Raw genomic sequence first — 23,451 nt, 5'->3', positions numbered from 1 at the left:
TTTTCAATAATATTAATTAATTTTTAAAATTATTTCTGTTAGAAATTCCTTTAAATAAATTTTAATTTTTTTGTTCATTATTTGTTTTTATATTTTAATTAAAATTTTAAATAATGTCTTATGATATTAGCACATTCTCATTGGAAGATGAGAGTCAAGATAAAAGAAGTAAATGTTCAAAGGAAGAACACCAGGAAAATCACCATTTTAGAAAAGAATTTTCAGATTTGAAAAACGATTTTAAAATTATGAAAGCTGAATTAGAAATAAGAATCAGGAAATTAGAAGTAATAATGGGAATTAAAGATAAAAGAACTATAAAATTAGAAAAAGAAAAATTAGTCTTATCAGTTACCTTTTTATTTGATTTATATCTTAATTCAATACTACCACAATGGATAGCAGACAATTTACCAGAAATTAAGAAATACCAAAGTAGACAAATATATAAAATCTGTACCACATATTCAGAAACAGTACCAAAAGCTTATACATTTCAATACCCCTTCAGCACTAATCTTGATTTAAAAGATTTTAAAAACAAATATATACAGGATAAGAATTTTTTAGATTGTATTAGAGAAAAACAAGGTTTGGATTTAATAACACTAAACAATTATATTGTCCATCGACATCCAAACCACAAGGAATACTATCTCAATAAAATTAAAGGTATTCCAGAATTTTTAAATTCACACAGGGGCAAGATTCGAGAATCCATAGAAATAACTGAAGATCTTGTTTCGATTTTGCCTTATGGTTCATATTTATCAATATCAATTAAAAGTTTAGTTGCCCAAATCGGAATAAAATATCCACCAATATTTAATTTTATTCATACTGAGCAAGTAATTGAATAATAAAATTTTTATTCCTCTAGCCACATTATAATTTTTTTATAGTCTTAATAATTCAATAAACATTAGGTTAATATTTTAACATAAGAATACTAGTCCACTATTAATTTTTTTTTTTAATGTTGGAATACAGAGAGCACATGACCTTTCTCCTCACTGAATGATCAATAATCGATTATTAATGCAAAAATTAAAAAATAAATTAAAATTTTTTTTTTTTTTTAAAAAAACTTATTTTTTTTAAATTTATAATTTTTTTTTTTCTTTAACAGACTTTCACATTCGCACCATCAACTAATCATAAAAAAATTATCATTTCGGTGTCTGCTTAACAAAGACATCGGTTTTTTTTTCTTTTTTTTTTTTAAAATTTAATTTTATTATTTAATATTTTTTTTTTTTTCTTAATGTAATTATAAAAAAAAAAAAAAATAAATAATTTAGTTTTATAAGTAATAAAATTTTTAAATAATTATAAATATTAAAAAAAGAAAAATGAAATTTTTTAAATTTTATTTTTTAATTTTATTAATTAAATTATTTATAAATTTAAATTATTGTATGACCCATGTTGTATTAGATCCAAGAGTATATTTTGTAATGCAATGGGAGATCAATAAAGAACAGAAATCAATCAATTTTATACTATCAGCAGAGATTAAAACATGGTTAGGTATTGGATGGGGCAATGGTGGGAAAATGGATGGAGCCGATTATGCAATTGGTATGTTTGATAAAGGGAATTTTTCATTGTATGATATGTATATGAAGGAATCTTCAAGACCTCCACCAATTCCAGATCAAATGGTTCAGGGTTGTTTTAATGATTTAATTGTTAACGATGCATATCAAAATGAAGCATACACATTTATTAATTTTACTAAAATCTACACAATCAACGACCCATGCGATAAAGAACTTTCAATTGATAAAACAATGTACTTTATTTGGGCAAGAGGAGAAGATAACGATTTCGTTGAACATACTAAATCAAACTCTGGTGTTGTAGCCGTCAAATTGGGTTCTAGTGGATCTCAACTAAACTATATTCAGTGGCATGCAGCATTTTTGTTTGGTGGCTTTGGTGTCCTAATGCCAATTGGTATTTTAATCGCACGTTACTTTAAACAATATCAATATTGGTGGCCACTACACTACACAATTCAAGGTGGTGCTTTTATTTTCATATTGACTGGTATCGTCATTGGTTTTGTTATGAACGATGGTTTCCACACATCTTTACACAGTGTATTGGGTTTAATTACATTTATATTGGTAACATTTGTAATGGTTGTAGGATACACCTCACATTACTTTTATAAACCAACAAGATCCTCAATTCCAGTATGGCCCGATAAAATCCATTGGTTCTCTGGTAGATTTGTTTTCATCTTTTCATGGGTTACAATTATCACTGGTTTAGTCCAATACAATCTCTCTGGTATAGCTTGGGTATTTGCATTCTTGATCATATTTATTATTGGCATCATTATCTTTTTAGAACAATATAAAAAAAGATATCAATCAATTGAAAATATAAATTTAATTAAAATCAATCAAGAAAATGAAAGTTTAAATATTAGTAGTAATAATAATTTTAGTAATAGTATGGACAATGATAATATTAACAACAACAATAACAATAATAACAATAATAACAATAATAATATAATAGTTTCATTGGATAGACATTATGATAATGAAGAAAATGAGAATAATAATTTAGTTGATGAGGAATTTTAAATATTTTAAAATTTTACCAATCTAAATTAAATAAAATAAAAGTAAAATATTCATTTTTTTTTTTTTAAAAAATTATTGTATGTTACAATTATTTTTTTATACTTTATTTATTTATTTATGAAATTTAATTAATTAATTTTCAAAATTGGGAAATTAGCTGTGGATCTCCTTTATTTTTTCTTGATTTTCTAATGGGAGATTAAATCCTAAAATACTACAAACATTATAATTATATATCTATTTTATCTATTATTTTTAATCAATTTAAATCTATACACTATATAAAGATATATTACATATATGGATAATATAGTGATAAAAAAAATTAGAAAGTTAAAAAGAAAAAAAAAAGAAAATAATTATTATTTAATTTTTCGGACTATAAAAGGCATATTCTACATATATGTAATATATATAAAAATTATATCATATATAATAAATGAATTAAATGGAAATAATTATGTAGGCACAAATACACAATATATGGTGCTAAGAAATTAATCAAAAAATAAAAACTCATGAATATAGATATATGTAGTACACACACAAACACACACACAAAAACTCACACATGCAAGATATTTTTTTTTTTTTTTTTTTTTCTTATTTTATTTTAAAATAAAATTTTTTATTTTTATTTTTTTTTTATTTTTTATTTTTTAACCCATTTTTTTTTTATTTTTTATTTTTTTTATCAAAATTATTTATTTATTTTATTATTTTTCATCCTATTCTTTTTTATTCACACAAAAAACTTTTTATTTATTATTTATTTTTTTGTTATTATTTATTGTTTAATTTTACACATTTTGTATCATAGAATTTTTTATTTAAAAAAATAAAAATTAGAAAAAAAAAAAATTAAAATAAAATAATTTTTTTTTTTTTTTTTTTTAAAATAAATAAAAAACAAAAAAGAAAAGAAAAAAAAAAAAAAAAAGATATTTTTTTTTTTAAATATTAATAGTTTTTTTTTAAAAGACTTTAAAAACATTTATTTATTTATAAAATTTGTAATAATAATAATAAAAACCCCCCACAGAAACTCTATATTTAATATCTACAACTCCTTCACTCAAACACATATCAACCTACACATAATAGTAATATAAAAATGTCAATAAATGGTAGACCAAGTAGACCTTCAGGAGGTAAAAAGTTTGGAGCAGGATCAGTTACAATTACAATGTCAGATTTTCAAACCTATGAAATGCAAGCTAAGCAAATGGAATGTAAATTATGGATTGAATCTGTATTAAATGAAGAGATTGACAATGATTTACACCAAGCCCTCAAAGATGGTGTAGTTTTATGTAAATTAGCAAATGTTATGTTCCCAGGTATCATACCACGTTTTAATAAGCAATCATCTATCACATTTAAATTATTAGAAAATATTAATTCGTATGTATTGTATATTAATCAATACCAAAATTAAAATAATATTAATACCTTTTTTTTTTCCTTTTAAATTTAGCTTTTTAGGTGTATTAAAAAAAATGGGAATTAATGAAAGAGAGTTATTTATAGCAACTGATTTATGGGAAAATAAGAATTTTCAAAAAATTGTTCATACCCTAAGTAAAATGGCAACTATTGCAATAGGAAAAGGTTTCCCAATTAAATGGCCAATTGTAGAGGATCCAAATCAAGTAAATAAACCTAATTTTGAACAGGGCTCAACAGAAAAAGTTATAGATTGGGATCATAGTTTTATTTATAACAATAATAATGGAACACCACAACAATCAAAATCACCAAATAGTTCAATAAGTAGATTATCAGGAACACCAAAAACATCATTTGGACTAAATAGCAATGGTAATAGCACTACAAACTCAACAACAACATCACCCTACCGAAGTGTTATAAACTATGGCGCACCAATTCCAAAACAACCTTCAAGCAATTCATTATTAACACAAAATAAACCAACCAATAGTGCATCATCAACACCAATTAATTCAACCCCAACTGTACCATCACCATTACCTTTATCATCACCATCATCACCACCACAACCATTAACACCTACACCACAACAACAGCAGGAAGAAAAAGAAAGATTAGAGAGATTAGAAAAAGAGAAATTAGAAAGAGAAAGATTAGAAAAAGAAAGACTAGAAAAAGAAAGACTAGAAAAAGAAAGATTAGAAAAGGAACAAAAGGATAGACAAAGAGAAGAATTAGAAAAAAGAAAAAACGAATTAGATTCAATTAATAATTTAGTTAAATCATATGAAGCTCTTTCAATTAGTGATAATTATGGTATGAATGTTATCCATTACGCCATCAAGGATGGTCAAATCGAGATTGTCAAGATGTATACTGATGATTTGAATGTAAATTTAAAAACAAATACTGGACGTACACCATTACATTTTACAGTTGTTAGCAGGAACGTAGACATTTTACAATATTTACTTTCAATTGAAAACGTTGACTGCAATATTCAAGATCAAGATGGTAATGCCCCCCTTCATTTAGCAGTTTTACAAGGCGACCATCAAATGGTTGAACTTTTAGTAAAGAAACAAGGTATTGATGTCAATGCAATCAATAAGGATGGTTCAACTCCAATTATGATGGTATCATTAAATGGTGACGAAAGAATTGTAGATTTACTTTTAGATGCTGGTGCTGATGTTAAATCTTCAAATAAAAAAGGTAACACTGCTCTTCATTATGCTACATTAAAAGGTCACAAAAAAGTTGTCGATAAACTTTTAGAGGCTGGTAGTGATGTCAATGCTGTTAATCAAGATGGTGCTACTTCACTTCATGTTGCTGCTGAAGAAAACTTTGCAAATATTGTCGAAACTTTAGCAAATTCTGGAGCAGTTGTCGATCAACAACGTCTTGATGGTTGGACTCCACTCTATTCAGCCGCATTCAAAGGAAACATCGAAACTGCTGTATCACTTATATCTAAAGGTGCTGCAGTTGATTCATATAATCTCGAGGGTTGGACACCACTTCATGCTGCATGTGCAGAGGGCCATTTGAAATTTGCACAACTATTAATCTCTCAATATGGTTCAGATGTAAATCGTCAAAATTTCCAAGGTACAACACCACTCTTCCATGCATGCTCAGCAGGTCATTTAGAATTGGCAAAATATTTATTCGATTGCGGTGCAAATCCAGAGTTATCTCGTGAAGGTGGTTGGAAACCAATTCATATTGCTTGCTACAACGAAAATGATCAAATCACTCGATTTTTGGTTGAAAAAGGTGTAAATTTAAATTGTACAAACTCTGAAATCAAAGGATATGCACCAATACATATTTTAATCAGCACAGAAGAGCCACGTTTAGAAATTATTGAGCTTTTATTATCAAGAAATATCAATGTAAATATTAAAAATATTAATGGTTCAACTCCACTTCATTTAGCAGTATTTTGGAATCACTTTAAAGTATTGGAACTTTTATTAAAATATAATGCAGGTTTGGATGAAAAGAATAATAAGGGTAGAACTCCTTTAAGTTTAGCTTGTCACTATGGAAATGAAACAATTGCAAAATATTTAGCAGAAAAAACAAATAAAGACATTAAGAAATTAAAAATTAAAAATAATAAACAAAAAATTTTAGATATGGAAATTCCCGATTCACCACCTGTACCAAATAATTAAATCAAATATTCAAAGGGTTTTTAAATAAACTATAAAACTATAAAAAAACAAAAAAAAAATTTTTAAAAAAAAATAAAACTTTTTTAAAAAATATTATTTATAAATTATCTTTTTATTTATTTATCATTATTAATTTATTTTTTTATTTTTTTATCCATTTATTTATTTATTGAGTTTTATAATTTGTTATTACTTTTAATAATCACGATATGATCTTGGTGATAATAAATAATATTTTTTTTCATATTTAGCCCAATCATCAATATTATAATCATGTAATGCACCTATTTCAGATAAAAACATTCTGTTTTGATTTAATAAATTGAAAATTTGTTCCAATTTTTCCTTATATTCAACTAAATTAGTTTCATATAAGAGTTTTTGTTGATTGTTTTTTCTATATAGTGAGGAGGTAGATAGAAGTTTGGAACGATGTAGATATGTAGACTCTAATAGGTCATTAAGTTTGTGCATAATATTCCATTGTGTTTGATTAAATGAGTCTGGTTTTAATGGTTCAACTGAATCTTCTGGGTCATAGCCAAGAGTTCCTTCTCCAAATATCTTTTCTAATTCATCTTTGTGGAATCTTAAGGATGGGTTTGGACCTGCAAAGATATTCCAATAGGACCATACAACATATTGATGTGTGGGTTCTTTATTAATAAAATAGAAAAGCTCTTTAATCTTTGGGTATTCTAATGATAATTGCCATAATGCATCCATTGAGCCCTATTTTTAATAAATATTAATATTATAAAATTATTAATTTATTAGGATGTTTTTAAAAACTTACATAAGGAATAATATGGTGTCTTGCTAATGGTGGATTATGTGGGTTTGGTAAATTTGGTCCTGGGTATCTTGGTCTTTTCGATTTGTGTAATGGATGATGTCTTAATCTTTTTTCAGTTTTAATGCTATCTAATTCATGATTGTCTAAAATCATTTCAAAGAATTTACTATTTTCTTTGATGTCATCGGCACTAATGAATTCGAAATGGTCATTTAATAGACCAATAAAGTGACCGGCATCATCAAAGTATACACCATTGGATAGTTTGATATGTTCTTCATGATTAATTAAAGCAACTTTTTTTGGACCATTATTTTCAAAATTAAATAATAATTTTAGTTTTGATTGTTTATGTTTTTTATTTGATACATTTACCCTATTGAAGCTTGGAGTGTTGTATTTTAGTTTTAAAATACTGAAGCCGATTTCACTGTTGGTTTCTACAATTCCATCAATTGGTATTGCTTGTCCAAAGTCCATTAATTCTGTTAAGTTGTTTGAAAAGGGTCTTAAGGCAATTTCTTTTTGATAGTTTAATCTTACATTTAATTCATCAAAGCTTTCATCACCGGCAACATTTGAAAAAGTTAAAACATATCTATCATTTAAGAGTAATCCACTTGAAAATGGCATACCATTACCATAGCTAATTCCAACAATATTATTTTCATTTTTTTTTACAATATGTTTTAACAAGCTTTTGTTTTCATCTGATAAAAAGTCAACAATATGATTTTGACTATAGTGATGAGTGTATTTGTTTGATTTAAGTAAATTATTATTTTCATCTAATTTTAATAATCCATCTAAATTTATATTATTAATTGCTTTAAATTTTTAAAAAAGTATTAGCATTTTGTAAATATATATTAAAAAAAAAAAAAACTTACAATCTGAATTTATTTTTAAAATAAATAAAAATAAAAAAAAGAAAATGATATTGTATCTTGTTTTGAATATCATTTTATTATTTAAAGGTTAATATTTGTACAATAATTTATAGAAAAAAAATATAATATAAAAAAAAAAAAAAAGGTTAAAAAATAAAAAATAATAAGATAAAAATGATTAAATTTACCAGTAAAAAAAAAAATGATAAATTTAAAAAAAATAAAAATAAATTTTATAATATAAAAAAATTAAATATATATTAATAAAATTAATAATTAATTTCATATTTTGTATTTACTCTGTGGCTATAGTGTAAAAAGATTAAAGATATTAAAAAAAAAAAAAAAAAAAAAAAAAAAAATTTTACCACACACACACTTTTATTGATTATTTTTTTAATTTTATATTTGTTTTATTAATTAATTATTTAATTATTTAAATGTATTGGTTTATTATATTTTATATAATATAAAAATTTAAATATTATTTTTGTCCAAAAATAGCTTTTAGGTAGATTTATATATTGTTTACAGAGTGTAAAATCATTTAAGATATTTATAAATTGAAAATTCTCTAAGCTTCTAAAACAGTTTGGTATATAAATGGAACTTTAGAAAAAAAGAATTTGGTTTGAATTTTAAAATGAAAAAAGAATAATTTTAAAAATTTAAAATAAGGACAAAGAGAATGTTGGGTTTAAAATATTTATTTATTAAATTTAAATAACATAGATTGGTGTCTTCTTGATTTGGATAGTTAATTAGGAACCAGATGTATAAAATCAAGTATTGAGAGCAGGGGAGTGAATATTAACTAAACATTTAAATAAATCTTTCTATATTGTTGGTGATCTTCTTTTTAACTATATAACAATTCAAATTCTAAACTACTATCTAAATACTTAGTTTTGATGTAGGAAGTCGAGTTTTAAATAATATTTGAAATATCTTTTTGATTTGATAGCCATTCACTAAATATGAATCGACAAAATTAATTTTTGTGTTGCTAACAAAACTAATAAATAAATAGTATATAATTATAAATAACCCTACTGAAACTTTATTTGAAATATTTATTTAAACAAATTTATTCATAAACACAATTTAGAGAATCATTACCAAGTTTATTCTATACTATTTTATCATAAACAAATTAGTTACTAAATTATATCATGAAGAGATATATAAAGATGAAAACTTTACTTTATATAGTTGATTTTAAGGTAATCTGTATAAAAGTTAAATTCGCAATTTATATGATTTTTTTTAAATTTAAATAAAAAAAAAAACAAAAAAATATTTTAATGTATTGTTTTTTTAATTTATTATATTTTTTTATATTATTTTTTAATTAAAAAAACACATTTTTTTTTTTTTTTAATTAAAAATAATAGCTTTCATAACCACACACACTATTTTACATTTTAAATTGTTTTTTTTTTACACCAATTAACTTTACCCATAGTATAATATTATTTTACATTATTTTTTTTTTTTTCACACCTCAACTTCACAAATAGTTTTTATTATTTTATTACACTTTTTTTTTTTGTTAATAATTTTTTGTTTGTATATTATTAAAAAAAAAAAAAAAAAATACATTTATTTTAGTAATAAATTATTTTATTATTATTAGTTATTTGTTTTTTTTGTAAATAATTGTTTGTATATTATATAAAAAAAAAAAAAAAATAATAAATTTTTTGTCAATAAATTATTTTTATTTTATTTGTGAATAGTAAAAAAAATGTTTTATGTTGTAATTTGTTTTTTTGTTTTTTTTATTTTTTGTTTTTTTAAAAATACCACCAAACACCACTATCCAGATGGAACTATAAAGCACGACGAAGACTTTTTCTTCGACGACGCATTTTATGAGGATTTCCATAAAAAAAATAACCCACCACAAAAAAATCCACAATCACTATCACCCCCACCCCAACAACCACAACCAACAACCAACAATAACAACCACAACAAAATCCAAGACCAACAATCACAATCACAATCACCCCCACCCCAACAACCACAACCACAACCACAATCACAATCACAATCACAACCAAAACCAAAACCAAAAATCACCCCTGATTATAAAAAACTTCTTCAAAGTATTCGTGATTACGAAATAAAAGAAGAAGAACAACAACAAGAATCACAACAAAAATCACAACCACAACAAACAACAAACAACAAACACCATATTGATCATCAGGGTCAGTATTTTGAACCAATGGTTACAACTCCACCTCCAATCTCAAATCCAACTATAGCCACTACATCAACAGCTGCCACAGCCCCAGTTATTTCAACAGCTGCAACTTGTATTAACTCAGGGGCAGTCAAAAATCCACAACCATCACCACCAGAGGATGAAGCCATAAGACGTCTAAATGAACGTTTGGAGCTCTACCAATTAGAGAATAGTAGAGTAATTCCAGGAGATGGCAATTGTCAGATGTACGCATTATCTGACCAACTCTATGGGGACTTGAAACATAGTTTCGAAATAAGAAGAGCTATTGCCACATGGCTCATAAAAAACAAAAATCTCACCCTTAAAAATGGTGCAAAAATATCCCAATTTGCAAATACTACAAATTGGAATAAGTATTGCAACCAAATGGCAAGAAGAGGTACTTGGGGTGACCACTTAACATTAATTGCTGCTGCTGAAGTTTATAAATCTAAGATTACAATTATTTCATCAATTGAATCTAATAGCAGCTTTTTCATTGAAATTGTTCCAAGTTCAATTGAAAATGATAGAGCAATTATTTTATCTCATCATGCCGAAGAACACTATGGTTCAGTACGTCCAATGATGGTTCAAGGCGTAACTTATTAAAATTATAGAAAAGTCAGCCAGGTTATATTTTATTTTTAAAGGTAAATAATTATTTTCTTTTTTTTTTTTATCTTTTATAATTTTTTTATAATTTATTAATTCATTTTTTAATACTATAGATTTCACTATTGTCATATTATGCATTGACATCGGTCTATAAATTTCGGTATTAGTACAGCTAATCAATAATTTATAGACAGAAGGTTTTATTAAATAATGGTAGTTCAAGTGGTAGTTCGCTCAGTGATTCAAATGGTTGTCTAAGGAATGTTTCAAGAAGGGTTCAGGCGGTGGTTCAAGCAATTTAAGTAGTGGTTCAAATGGTGGTCCCAATAATGGTTCAAGTAATCAGTAAAATGGTTGTGAAAGTAATCGTTCAAGTGGTGGTCAAATGGTCGTCCAAGTGATAGTTCGCGTGGGGATTCAAACAGTGGTCAATAAATTTTTCAAGTAGTTATATAAATAGTAAATCAAATGTGGTTGGTTCAAGTAGTGGTTCAAGTAGTGATTTAGGTGGTAAAGCAAATGCCGTTTCAAGTGGTGTTATATCTATTAGTAATTCATGTGGTACTTCAAATGTAAAATACATTGAATTGTAGGAGTCCAAACAATTTAAATAATATCGGTCTAGCTAACAAAATCAGATTAAGAACCGAAAATAAAGAAAGAATTTAAAACAATTAGGGAAGTGAGTAGATCTTCTATTTGATCAGTTAATTATAAGAAGGATGGGAATTCGTAAGAAATCATAACTTAAGTATGATATCTTTATTTAAAATTTTAATTAAAATTAAATTATATATTAATAATCTTTTTATTTTATTTTTTCTTTAAATATTAATTAATCACCCAATATAATAACAATACAGTATTCGATTTATTGCGCCATTCAATCTAATCAACTATTTTATGAATATCATTAATTTGCTCTGGCCAAGTAATTATGATAGAATTAAAAAAGTTTTAGGAAGAGAAGGTAAAGAACAAAGAAGCTTTCATAGCTATTCATCAAATTAGGTAATATCATACCTCGCCGCTTCAAGAAGTCCGTTTAACTTTAATTTTCGCTACCATCAAAATAACCACAGCAACAATTTATAGATTTAAATCAACTATGGGAGCAATCAAGGATTATAAAAAAACTCACCCTCAATTAACTGGTAAAAAAGATCCAGGCACAATTAGACAAATAAATATTTTTATAATCAAATTTAACTAATTAAAATATAAATTTAAAACAATTAAAATAAAAAAAATAAAAAAAATAAAAATTTTTAGAAATTTTTTTATTAATAAAGTTATTTAAAATCATAAATAAATTTAATTTTATTTTTTTATTTCCACCTTTTTAATTTTTATATCATTTGTGGAACTGATGCTTATTGATATAACACGAATTTGACTATTCCATTCAATGATAAGAGGACATGAATCAATGGTATAAATCTCAGACTTTGAATCATCTTTCCAAAATCTGACATTTTCACCCTTCTTGAGATTTCGAAAAAATTTACTATGATGCTATAGGTTTCTTGATCTGCTTTCTTTATTTTCCAAAGGGGTAATGGTGGAATCTGGGCTTGGGTAGATACCTAATAAACTTGCTCTTTCTGAATAAAGCCAATCTAAAATACCAGAAAAATTTGAAGAGGCTGAAAATGAACCAATAATTAGTGTATTGGTAATTTTAGAAAGACAAATTGGTGAAGATTGGAGATAGTGGAGATAGAAGATTAAAGATCTTTAATACGATCTAAATTCATTTGATCTGTGTTTTGTGGTGTATAATTAATATACATTGAAATAGCTTTTAAAAAGCTGTTGGATAGTGCTAAAATTATTTGATAAAACTTAATTTATAAAAATTAAGATTTTATATAACTAAAATGATATATAATGTAATTTGTATTGTTATATGTAGGTGATTGGGAAATTGATCAATGTGGTTTCTGGTAATTTTAATGGTTTGGATTTATTTTTTTAAAAAAAAAAAAAAAAAAAAATATTTTTGACAGAATCCAATTTTTCCCGGAAAGACCCATGTTTCTCTAATGAGTGGGTCTCTCCAGATCATCATTTCATTGCTGTAAGGAATTCTTGAAAATATATTTTCAATTTCAAAATTTATTATCTCAAAAAAAATAAAAAATATAAAATTATGGGACTAAATATCCTCCCTACCACAATCCAAAAAAAAATTTTAAAAAAAAAAAGTAAGTGGGAAAAAAAATTGAGAAAATGGATAATTTTTCGAGCACAGTTGGAAACTTCAAATATTAACCAAAACGATAACTTCAGACTATCTACTAATGCTTCATTCTAATTGAGTCTTTTTGAAAAATAATTAATACAAAAAAGTAAGTAGGGGTTCAAATTAATAGTATAAATAAAGAAATTTCTCTTTTGAAAAGTACAACTAAAACGAAACTCTACATCATTATGATTTAAATTGGATAATATTTAGCAATTACTTTAAAATTTTTTTTATTTTTTTTTTATTTTTTGTTACCATTTACTGTTTAGTTTAATGTGATAATGGTTTTTTTAAATGATCTTCGGAGTGATCAATTTTAGACCATTCCCAACCACCTCTACCATTAAATAATAAAACATAGTCGTGATAAGCTCTTAATTGTGGACGATGTGAAACAGTGAAAGGGTGATGCCTAATTTCTTGCATGTTTCGTAGATTTTACCTTCAACTTCATCACTTACAGCACTAGTACATTCATCGAGGATGGCATATTGTGGACGATGATAAAAGAGACGAGCCATGGCAATACGTTGTTTTTGACCACCAGAGAGGGCAGTGAACCAATCTTTAGTGTCACCCCAACTCCATTGTCTAATAATGGTAAGATTTGGATCGACGGTAGCTAAGAGATGTTGAAGATCGTCATCGGTAACACCTAATCTCTTCATATCGTCGTGGCTATGTGGATAGATAATTTGATCACGGAGAGTTCCCAAAACGAGGTATGGTTTTTGTGGTACAAATAAGATATCTTCTTTTCTTGGTTTGATAACAGTACCGTAATGAAGTGGCCATAATTCACCTAAAATTCTAAATAATGAACTTTTGCCTGAACCATTTGGACCAGTAATCATAACATTTTGGTGTGGCATAACTTGGAAATCTAAATTTTCGACCAATATTTTACCCTCTGGTGAGACAATTGAAACATTTTCAAATTTAATGAATTCACCTTCGACAAATGTACCACCTCCACTAACTTGGTTAGCATTAGAATTGGTAGTACGGGATTGACTACGTTTAATAAGACGAGTTTGGTCTGATCTCTTTCTCCATTCTTCTAACCAGCTTGACATATCGACATTGCTATCATATTTTTCATTAACTGGTGAGTTGCTATTGGTTAATAAACCTGGAATTTCATCTTCGTGAACAATAGTAAATTGTGATGTACCACGTTCCTTAATTTGTTTGATCATTTCTAAGAGCTTTGAAATACGTGAAGTATAACCTGCCATCAAGGTTACCTTATTACCTAATAATACAAGTTGTCCAATGGCTTGTGATAAAGCAACCATTAATTGAGTATTTCTAATATAATCTTTGGTTAATTCAGTTGAATCTTTATTTGAACTACCTCTGATACCAGTGTAGATTGGTAATACCATACAACCATAACCAACAATTGATGCACAATATTTAACTAAAAATCCATCAAAAACTATAAAAAAATAAATAAAAAATTAATTAATATCGGAAGTTAAATATTATAAATTTATATTCTACTACTTACTTCCAACTAAGCACTTAAGGTAACTAACATAACCGGTATGATTATAGATATCACCAAATGATAAATTTATAATTTGTCTTTCTTTACGACTACCATCATAGAAGGCAATTTCTTCAGCATTAGTAATTAATCTTTGATGAACAGTACGATAATTACCTTCGAGTTCAGATTGCTTAGCAGTTAACTATGGAACAATTGATCCAAAAAATCGAGATATAATTTAAAAGAAATGTTTAAAGTAGCTAAAGATTCTTCTTAAACCTAAAAATTTCCCTATATTTTCCGAATTTGTGTATTCTGAATAAAGTGAATACGAAATTGAAATAATATTTTGGTTTCTCTTCTGGTGGTGCCATATCATTAACAAAAAAGAGTCTTCCTAGCCTAGTCATTAAAACTTCATAATGCTTGAGAACTGTGATGTTTGATATACAAAAGCAAAGCCGATTGTTATGTTCTCGAAATATGGAGTTACTTTGGTGATTGTTGAAAAAGTAATCTATTATTCCAGTTGATTGAATACTTTCTATATGATCATTTACATGAGCAGGGTAGGGCGCGCTAAGACCTTCAAACATTGAGGAATAATTAAAAATCTTTGAAATCGTAATTGCATACTTAATAATCTTTATTCTTTCTTGAAGACTCTTCATAAATCAATCGGTTTGATGGTGTGTACCTTTTGATTCAGCAACTCTTAAATGATATGGAGAAGGTAATGAAAAACTTTTGTAGTAACTATTAATCCCCAAAGAATCTTATGAAATTGTATAACTAACATTATCAGTTTTAATGTTCTTTGGAACAATAAGTTTTAAATTCAAACTGTTTTGAAGTTGCGTTGTATGTTGAATCTTATATTCTTAATATATAATTGTTTCTCCATTTGATAAAAAAAATATTTTATTATTTCAATTATTATTACTATTATTGTATGTTGTTATTTATATTATAGCACATTCAATAAATGATGATAAATTTGGTAAAAAAAAACTTTAAAAAAAATTAATTTTTTTTTTAATTTTTTTTTTTTCAAAAATAATTTTGCACCACCATAAACATTATTTTATTATAAACAACCAAATTTAAATTTTAAATTTATATAATAAAAATAATAAAAAAATTAAAAAAAAAATTTTATTTATTATAATGTGCTTTGTTTATACCTGTCTATATACACACCTCCTCAATAATAAAATGACAATAAAATATATTAAATATAAGTATTCATTTTTAAAAACAAAACTTCAACAAAACTAAAATCAAAGAAAACATAGAATTTAAAACATTTTGCTCTATATAAACAGATCAACACTAGATTCTAACTTTTTTTTTTTTCTTTCTTTCTTATTTTTTTTATATTTTTATATAATTATATTTTTTTCTTTATAAAATAACCCTATATAATAATTAAATAAATGGAATATTTATTCTTATGTAAATCAAATAATTATTAATTTGTATTCATCATATAATAATAAAAAATCAATTAATTATTAAATTTTTTTTTTTTTTTTAAAAATCATCATTTAAATGTAAAAGTTTGTATAATGTTTTGGATATCATTTAAAAGAAAATTTTATAAAAAATTGAAATCAAATAAAAAAAAAAAGATCAATAATCAGTATAAAAAAAGATATAAACTAAATTATTACTTTAAAATTATTTTTTTTATTTTTTTCTTTAAAAAAAAATTAGAATTTTCAAAACAGTTCTTCAAGTTTATAAAATTTTTTTTGTATTTATTTTTTATATTTTAATTTTATTTTTTATTTAATTTCTTTTTTTTTTTATTGTATGATTTTTTTTTTTTAATTTTTAAATTTCATTACTGAAAGAAATTATTACAATCATAATTTAATAAAATGTTTCTTTAATCGATTTTATATTCTTTTTTTATGCAGTCCTAGTTATTTTACTGTAAATTTTCAACCAACAATAATTTTGATGATATTTTTGTTTGAAAATTTGCAGTATAAAATAACTAGGACTGCATATAAAAGAAAATTAAATCCATTAAAGAAAACATTTTATTATATTATGATTGTAATAATTTCTTTCAGTAATGAAATTTAAAAATTAAAAAAAAAAAATTGAAAAGAGACGAAAAGAAAAGGAAAAGAAAAGACAAAAAGAAATAGAAAAAGAAAATAGAAAAAAGAGAAAAGAAAGGGATAAAGACAGAGATGGAAGAGATAAAAAAAAAAAATTAAAATTTCACAAAATGAAGATCAATGATGGATGTAGAGCCTAAAGACAAATAAAGAGTTGAAGAAACATGAAATATTAGTAAAGAGGAAAGGGTAAAAGAAAAAGAAAAAGAAAATGAAAGAAAAGAAAGAGATATAAACAAACGAAATGATAATCGCGATTTTGACCTTTCAAGCACACCCCCTCCAATAGATAAAGACCTTGAACCAATTAATATAACCAAATCATCAAATATAAAACTATCACCAAATAAAACTTCAGTATCAGCACCCGCTCCTTCGAGATACAAATCAAGTGGAGTGTCAATTGATAGATTATCAACTGTCTCCTTGGCCAAATTAGTTGATAAGAAATCTAAGGAAATTGAAGAGAATGTTTATATAAATCTCTCTACATTCACCAAAAAAAATGAATCCATAGACAATTATATATACACCGAAGAGAAAATTCTTTCAATGCGTATTCGTGGAGGTATAAAAGAATATCAAATGAAATGGAAGGGATATGATGTTAAAGAGGAAACCTGGAAAGCCGAAAGTGATTGTTATTGTAGAGATTTGATAAACGAGTATGAAAAAAGTCAAGGATCAAAAAATAAAAAGAAATAAGACAATTGAATAAACTATAGAATAAATTATAGAATAGAGTTTTATAAATTTTAAATAAAGATCTAAATTTTTATTATGATTACTATAAAGTAATTTTTTTATTTTTTACTTTGTTTGTGTTTATAAATTATTCTCGACGACGTTAAAACATTTTGGTTAATTTGCTTCTATGCTTCCATTCATCAGATGCGACGACAAATGTATAAAGTGGTAAAAACTTCCAACTATGACTTGATACAAATTCTAAGGCTTGAACTAAGAAATCAATCTCTTTATATGACATTGTAAAATTAACATTTAAATGCACCGTTCCTGGCCTAATAACTTATTATATTAATTCTAGTAATTCTTTCTTGTTATCTTTTTTAGATCCATTTTTATTTTTGCTCTTGTTTATATACCAAATCAATCATTCAATAGAGATGATATAAATGATCTTTGTCATCGCCACCTCAAACAAATAAAATTTTAATTGATCATTATCTTGATCTACAATATTAACTGTGTTTCATTTCTTTTGATTTACTTGTATCTATTCTGACTGTATTGTCTCTTTATTGAAATACTAAACATCAACGAATAAATGAGATATAATGCCAATGATTTCAGGTGTACCAGCTTCTTCACACTCTTCAACATTACCTAAATAAGTTGCTGAATCTGACGTTACCTAGAGTACTGATTCCACATGATCTATAAGGAACTTTGTTTTTTAACCGATTCATATTGATTTGTATATTTGGTGCAGCACATGCACATTCCCAGAAACTAAGAGCATTATAATTGTTTGAGTCGAATTCGGTAATTGCAATTGTATCTTCTAAAATACCAGAAGCATTTGAAGCGGCTGAAAATGAACCAATTGGGTTTGTCATAATAATTATTATTATTTGAACAAAATTATCACTTTTAATATTATATAATTTTCGTTTAAAGAGTTATTTTTAAATCTATTGGGAGAAAAATTACATTGTGATAAAAAAAAAAAATGTGAATTTATAATAAAATAATAAATAAAAAAAAAATAAAATTTTTTTTTTTTATTTTTTTTTAAATTTTTCAAAAAAATCTTTTTTTTTTTTTTTTTTTTTTTTTTTCAATTATTTAAATTATTTTTAAAAAAGAAAAATGATTAATAATTTATTAATCACCAATTTAAATGGGAATAGTGTATTTTCAAAATATTATAACAATTTAAACGAAGAAAAACAAAGCGAATATGAAAAATTATTATATCAGTTTACAAAAGAGGAATGGGGGAATGCTAAAAATGAAAAACATTTAGTTACCGAGTTTAGCGGATATATAACTGTATTTACAGGTGTTGGCGATTTAATGTTATTTTTATGTGGATCTGACGAATATGACGAATTAGCATGTAAGATTATATTTATATATAAAATTTAATAAAGGTTAATAATTATTAATATTAATTAAATCATTGTTATTATTAAATATTACAGTATCAGATATTTTAATACCAATTGTAGAATCATTAAAAGATATTTGTAAAAAGAAAGGTGTAACCGAAGCATATTTTATAGAACAAATACCAAAATTTATATTATATCTTGACGAAATTATTCAAAGAGTAATAATCAACCCTTTTTTATTTTTTTAAATTATTATTTAAATTTTTATTAACAAATTTTTTTTTCTTTATAGGGCCACTTAGATCAAGTACAATTGGAATCAATTCAAAATTACTTTGCACTTAAACACGATCAACCACTTAAAAAAGATAATGTATAGATAAATAATAAACCAAATAAAATTTTATATTTGTATTTTTAAAAAAAAAAAAAAAAAAAAAAAAAAAAAACTAAAATTATTTTAATAATATTCAGTATGTTTTTATTGTATTATTATCATTGTTATAGATAGTATTTGTGATAATCCTTATAAATCTATAAAAATAAATAAAAATTAATAAAAAAAATAAAAAAATTAAATAAATTTTTTTTTATTTTATTTTATTTTTTTATTTTTCATTTTTTTTTATTTTTTTTTTTGGTTTATTCTAAATTTATTTTAATATTCACATCTACATTTTCAAATAAATAATAAACACAATAAAAAAAAATAGAATAAATAATAAATAAATAATAAATAATAAATAAATAATAAATAATGAATATTAATGATATTATTAATCACCAAATAAATAATAACAATAATAATAATAATAATGAAAATTTTGAAGAGAATGAACAAATATATGAAGGATTGCAAGACCCAAAAAATTTAAAGTACTATGCGAAACAAAATCAATACTATGTAAATAATCAAAATAATAAAGTTTCACCATCGATTATACCTTTAAAATTTCAAGATATTCAAAGTATTAGAATTAATACATTTCATGCTATTCCTTGGGTAAGCAGAGAATTTATATATAAATAATTTTTATTATTTTTATAAATAGAATACTAATATAGTTATTTTTAGAAATTAAATTTAATGGCGGTAAGCCACAATTCAAAATATTTATTTACAGCAGAAGCGGATCAAATTTGGGTTAGGGATACCTTTAATCCAAGTATTGTAATTAGAATTATAACATTAGATACACAAGAAATGACAATTAATCAAATTAGACTTGGTATTTTAGATGGGGAAGAAGTATTGGTATCTGTAGATGAAGGTGGCTTTATAAGATTATTGTTTGTAAATGATTTGGATAGAGAGCCAATTAGACTTTATAATAATGGAATATCAACATGGGGCATCGCAATCTGTCCCAGCAGGCCATTATTGGCAGTAAGTGCAAATAATTTTCGTATTACCATATGGAATTTAAATGATGATGATCCCCAAGCCTCCAAAGTAATTTTATCAAAGCATAAACATAACGTACCAGCCGTCGACTTTTCGCCATGTGGGAACTACTTATTATCAGTTAGTATCGATAAAAATATTAGGGTTTGGGATGTAAATACTGGAAAAATTATTAGAATTCAAAGTGTAGCTCAATGGTGTTGGTGTTGCAGATGGCTAGATTTAACCGATAGAGAGGAGTTTTTACCACATTACTATGAAAAAAGAGAAAAACATTTAATTGAAAAGTCTTGGAGGGGTTTAACACAACAAGAAGAGCAGCAACTAGCACAACAAACCCAACTCATACCACAAGCCAATAATGAAACTGATGATGAAATAGAAGTAGATGATGACGATGACTTTGAATATCAACCAGATGAAGAAATTAACGAAAGCGATGAAGAAGCTAATGGAAATAATGTCGAATTTCAAACAATTGATTTAGATTTTTATAATGAAGATGAGAATGAAGTACTTTTAGGTGAACCTATTCAAGGAACAATAAATAATAATAATAATAATAATAATAATAATAATAATAATAATAATAATAATAATAATGACGATGATATTATAGAAATTGAAGAAAGCGACAATGATAGCATAATAGAGGGAGAGGATGAAGATGAAGAATATGACGTAGATATAGACTATCATGAAAGACCCATTGCTACCACCACCGCAAACACCAGAACATCAACTAATTATAGTAATAACGATGGTGAAATAGATAATAGTATGGTTAATATTGATAAGAAAAAATTCACAAGCAATATTATATTTTCAACATATCAAAATTTATATTTATCAGATATAGTTTTAGATAGATTAATGGTATTATCAAATGCTATACCGACATCATTCCCAATTATGCAAACTCAAATCGATAGAATAGCATTTTTAGAAGTTGTACCCGAGTTATCATTAGTAATAGCAGCATCACAAGGTCCAGCACGTTTAGTTTCATTGTATAGAATTTATAAAGAAAAACCAGAAAAAGCAAATGAAAATGAAAACGAAAATAATGGTGAAGGAAAAGAAAATGATGAATCATCAGGTGTAAATATGTTTTTAGAGAATGTCTTATCGCCACCAGTGGGAGGACCATCATTAATTATTGGTATATCTGTAGTTAGAAACTATGTAAAGAACAATCCATTAATGTTTAGTATTAATCTATATATACTTTATATAAATGGTATATTGGTCAATTTCCAAATTAAAAGATCAAATGTTACCGATAAACCAACCCATAGAAATAGTGTTTTTTTTAATGAATCAAATAATAATAATATTTTTGGTTTAGATATATCTTCGTTTGGGGTTTAATCAATATTAAAATATCAATAATAATAAAAAATATTTAAACACAAAAAACTAAAAATAAACTATGTTCATAATTATTTATTCATTTATTTATTTTTATTTTTAACCCAAACAAAATAAATTTACAAGGGTATTTGAATCTTTTAAAAAATAATTTGAATTTGAATAAGAATAATTTTTAAAATTAATTTTGAAAAAATAAAAATTAATCTCTTTAATTGATTGGAAAGAATTTTTCTTGTCATGTAAAACACTTAAAATTGATTGCATCACATTTTCTTCGTGATAGAGATGGAAAGAGACAGAGTATAAATCGATATTGGCGGTTTTTGATAATAATTTGATTGACTCTATTATATGTTTGGTTTTATCAGTAATACTTAAATTTCTGAGGGTTCTATTTTTTGGCAAAACTTGGGTAATAATGTCGTTGGCTGGTGTTGAAAATAATGATAATTTAATAATGGTCTGGTTTTCTGATAAACCTTCTAATATTAATTTATCTTTAATAAACTGACCAAATAAACCGAGTTCGAGTGACCTAATATTATTATTTGGACTTGTTAAAACGGTTTTTAAATCTTTTGTGACTACTGAAAGATCTAGCTTTGTATTTGAGAATGGAAGAATAGAGCCTTTTCTTTCACTAGATGTAAAATCGAAACCAAACGCACTTAATGAAAAATGCTCAATGGTCTTGTTTGATGACAACATATTGATTGTAGTATCCCAGTCTTTCTTGTTCATCTCCATGATACTGTTTTCTTCTCTGATCGCTTTACCATTAAAAAGTCTTACATAGTCATAGAGCTCTATTTCGGGAACGTAAAAAACTTTAATTTGGTGGGTTTCATTTTTTATATTTGATAATTCATGTGCACTGGGTGCAATACCATTTTTTTTTGAAACTTCTTTAAAGTTGTACTTTCACCTAAAATTTTGAAGAATTTTCTGAGGAGGCCATTGAGTCATTTATTACAATAATTATAGATTTTGATTTTAATTTTATAATCTTTTCGAAAGCTTCTTGAGAATTTTGGATATTATTGTTGTCAATGAACAATAAAATTATATTAATCTGAATTCTATTGCTAATTTCTTCTATTTTTTGAAAACCTAGGTTATCTTGGTAAATTTCTGATCCATTAGTCATAGAAAGTGTGACATTAACAAACACATTATTTGAAAAGGTTTTATTTGAAAGGAATAATTCTAATGTTTCTTCTTCATCACAATCTATTAATATCTTTCTATATTGGTCAGTATTTCCCGCACCACCCAAACCATTTTTATAATCTAAATATGAATGGTAAATTTTAACTGAAATATTTTGATCATTGAAAATACTATTTGGATTGTCTACTAATGGAGCAAGGTATTTATAATTTTTGAAACTTAAAACATCTTTTATATAAACTGATACAAATTCGAAAAATTGTTTATTTACTAAACTTAAATTTATAATTTCCAAATTGTTGTATGTATAATTTGATAATTGATTATCATTATATTTTAATTTATATATATATAAATAATCTATAATATATTTTGTTATTTTATCATATAAATAATTTGGAAATATCATTTTTTATTATTATTTTTATGATTATTTGTATATATAATATTATTTGTGTTTAAAAAAAAAAAAAATGGCTTTTCCACAAAAAATTAATATTTTTAAAATTTTTGAATTTTGAAGTTACGAGAATATTCCAAGATTAATTTAAAATATATTTTTTTCTTTTATTTTTTTCATAAACTAGATTAGTTTGGTTTTGAAGGTGGGCAAAATATTGAAAGTAGGAAATTTCGGCTATGGTTTTATTTTTTTTTTTTTTTTTTAATTTTTTTAATTTTTTTTTTTAATTTTTTATTATTTTTTTTTTAATTTTTTATAATTTTTTTTAAGATTTGTTTCTGTTGTCTAATAATATCCAAATATGGTTT

At 24.8% G+C, this 23,451-nt stretch overlaps 10 protein-coding genes and 1 pseudogene across 11 annotated transcripts; 7 read left to right on the top strand and 4 right to left on the bottom strand.

The window, feature by feature from the left end:
* Window positions 1–113: 113 nt before the first annotated feature.
* On the top strand, window positions 114–1,189 carry DICPUDRAFT_78174 (uncharacterized protein; the record flags this gene model as incomplete). The annotated part of the gene is made up of 2 exons (XM_003287270.1): window positions 114–848; window positions 1,130–1,189. 2 exons carry the CDS (start codon window positions 114–116, stop codon window positions 1,187–1,189), a joined length of 795 nt encoding a protein of 264 aa, XP_003287318.1.
* A 163-nt stretch (window positions 1,190–1,352) lies between these two features.
* Window positions 1,353–2,600, top strand: DICPUDRAFT_32271 (uncharacterized protein; the record flags this gene model as incomplete). The annotated part of the gene is made up of 1 exon (XM_003287269.1): window positions 1,353–2,600. The coding sequence occupies one exon, from the start codon at window positions 1,353–1,355 to the stop codon at window positions 2,598–2,600; it is 1,248 nt and encodes a 415-aa protein (XP_003287317.1).
* Window positions 2,601–3,375: 775 nt separating this feature from the next.
* Window positions 3,376–6,238, top strand: DICPUDRAFT_97668 (uncharacterized protein; the record flags this gene model as incomplete). Its single annotated transcript, XM_003287268.1, has 3 exons — window positions 3,376–4,004; window positions 4,078–4,967; window positions 5,835–6,238. The coding sequence occupies exons 1-3, from the start codon at window positions 3,715–3,717 to the stop codon at window positions 6,236–6,238; spliced, it is 1,584 nt and encodes a 527-aa protein (XP_003287316.1). The 5' UTR covers window positions 3,376–3,714.
* Window positions 6,239–6,433: 195 nt separating this feature from the next.
* Window positions 6,434–9,289, bottom strand: DICPUDRAFT_151413 (uncharacterized protein; the record flags this gene model as incomplete). Its single annotated transcript, XM_003287257.1, has 3 exons — window positions 6,434–6,970; window positions 7,035–7,861; window positions 9,286–9,289. The coding sequence occupies 3 exons, from the start codon at window positions 9,287–9,289 to the stop codon at window positions 6,434–6,436; spliced, it is 1,368 nt and encodes a 455-aa protein (XP_003287305.1).
* A 382-nt stretch (window positions 9,290–9,671) lies between these two features.
* On the top strand, window positions 9,672–11,371 carry DICPUDRAFT_78170 (uncharacterized protein; the record flags this gene model as incomplete). The annotated part of the gene is made up of 3 exons (XM_003287267.1): window positions 9,672–10,736; window positions 10,892–10,938; window positions 11,239–11,371. The coding sequence occupies 3 exons, from the start codon at window positions 9,672–9,674 to the stop codon at window positions 11,369–11,371; spliced, it is 1,245 nt and encodes a 414-aa protein (XP_003287315.1).
* Window positions 11,372–13,400: 2,029 nt separating this feature from the next.
* Window positions 13,401–15,192, bottom strand: DICPUDRAFT_151410 (annotated as a pseudogene; the record flags this gene model as incomplete). The annotated part of the gene is made up of 3 exons: window positions 13,401–14,467; window positions 14,540–14,723; window positions 15,082–15,192. Coding segments are annotated over 3 exons (1,362 nt in total).
* A 1,986-nt stretch (window positions 15,193–17,178) lies between these two features.
* DICPUDRAFT_32261 (uncharacterized protein) lies at window positions 17,179–17,358 on the top strand (the record flags this gene model as incomplete). The annotated part of the gene is made up of 1 exon (XM_003287266.1): window positions 17,179–17,358. A coding segment is annotated over one exon (180 nt), but the record flags the coding sequence as incomplete, so codon positions are not given.
* A 142-nt stretch (window positions 17,359–17,500) lies between these two features.
* DICPUDRAFT_151408 (uncharacterized protein) lies at window positions 17,501–18,233 on the bottom strand (the record flags this gene model as incomplete). Its single annotated transcript, XM_003287256.1, has 2 exons — window positions 17,501–17,675; window positions 18,076–18,233. The coding sequence occupies 2 exons, from the start codon at window positions 18,231–18,233 to the stop codon at window positions 17,501–17,503; spliced, it is 333 nt and encodes a 110-aa protein (XP_003287304.1).
* A 253-nt stretch (window positions 18,234–18,486) lies between these two features.
* On the top strand, window positions 18,487–19,110 carry DICPUDRAFT_151407 (uncharacterized protein; the record flags this gene model as incomplete). Its single annotated transcript, XM_003287265.1, has 3 exons — window positions 18,487–18,736; window positions 18,822–18,949; window positions 19,024–19,110. The coding sequence occupies 3 exons, from the start codon at window positions 18,487–18,489 to the stop codon at window positions 19,108–19,110; spliced, it is 465 nt and encodes a 154-aa protein (XP_003287313.1).
* Window positions 19,111–19,488: 378 nt separating this feature from the next.
* Window positions 19,489–21,507, top strand: DICPUDRAFT_151406 (uncharacterized protein; the record flags this gene model as incomplete). Its single annotated transcript, XM_003287264.1, has 2 exons — window positions 19,489–19,734; window positions 19,807–21,507. The coding sequence occupies 2 exons, from the start codon at window positions 19,489–19,491 to the stop codon at window positions 21,505–21,507; spliced, it is 1,947 nt and encodes a 648-aa protein (XP_003287312.1).
* A 99-nt stretch (window positions 21,508–21,606) lies between these two features.
* On the bottom strand, window positions 21,607–23,089 carry DICPUDRAFT_151405 (uncharacterized protein; the record flags this gene model as incomplete). Its single annotated transcript, XM_003287255.1, has 2 exons — window positions 21,607–22,428; window positions 22,484–23,089. 2 exons carry the CDS (start codon window positions 23,087–23,089, stop codon window positions 21,607–21,609), a joined length of 1,428 nt encoding a protein of 475 aa, XP_003287303.1.
* Between the last annotated feature and the right edge of the window lie 362 nt (window positions 23,090–23,451).

This window comes from Dictyostelium purpureum, assembly GCF_000190715.1.
Source record: "Dictyostelium purpureum unplaced genomic scaffold DICPUscaffold_95, whole genome shotgun sequence".
Taxonomy (NCBI): domain Eukaryota; phylum Evosea; class Eumycetozoa; order Dictyosteliales; family Dictyosteliaceae; genus Dictyostelium; species Dictyostelium purpureum.
The sequence above is the reverse complement of the archived record's forward strand: the minus strand, read 5'-3'. Positions and strand labels throughout refer to the sequence as shown.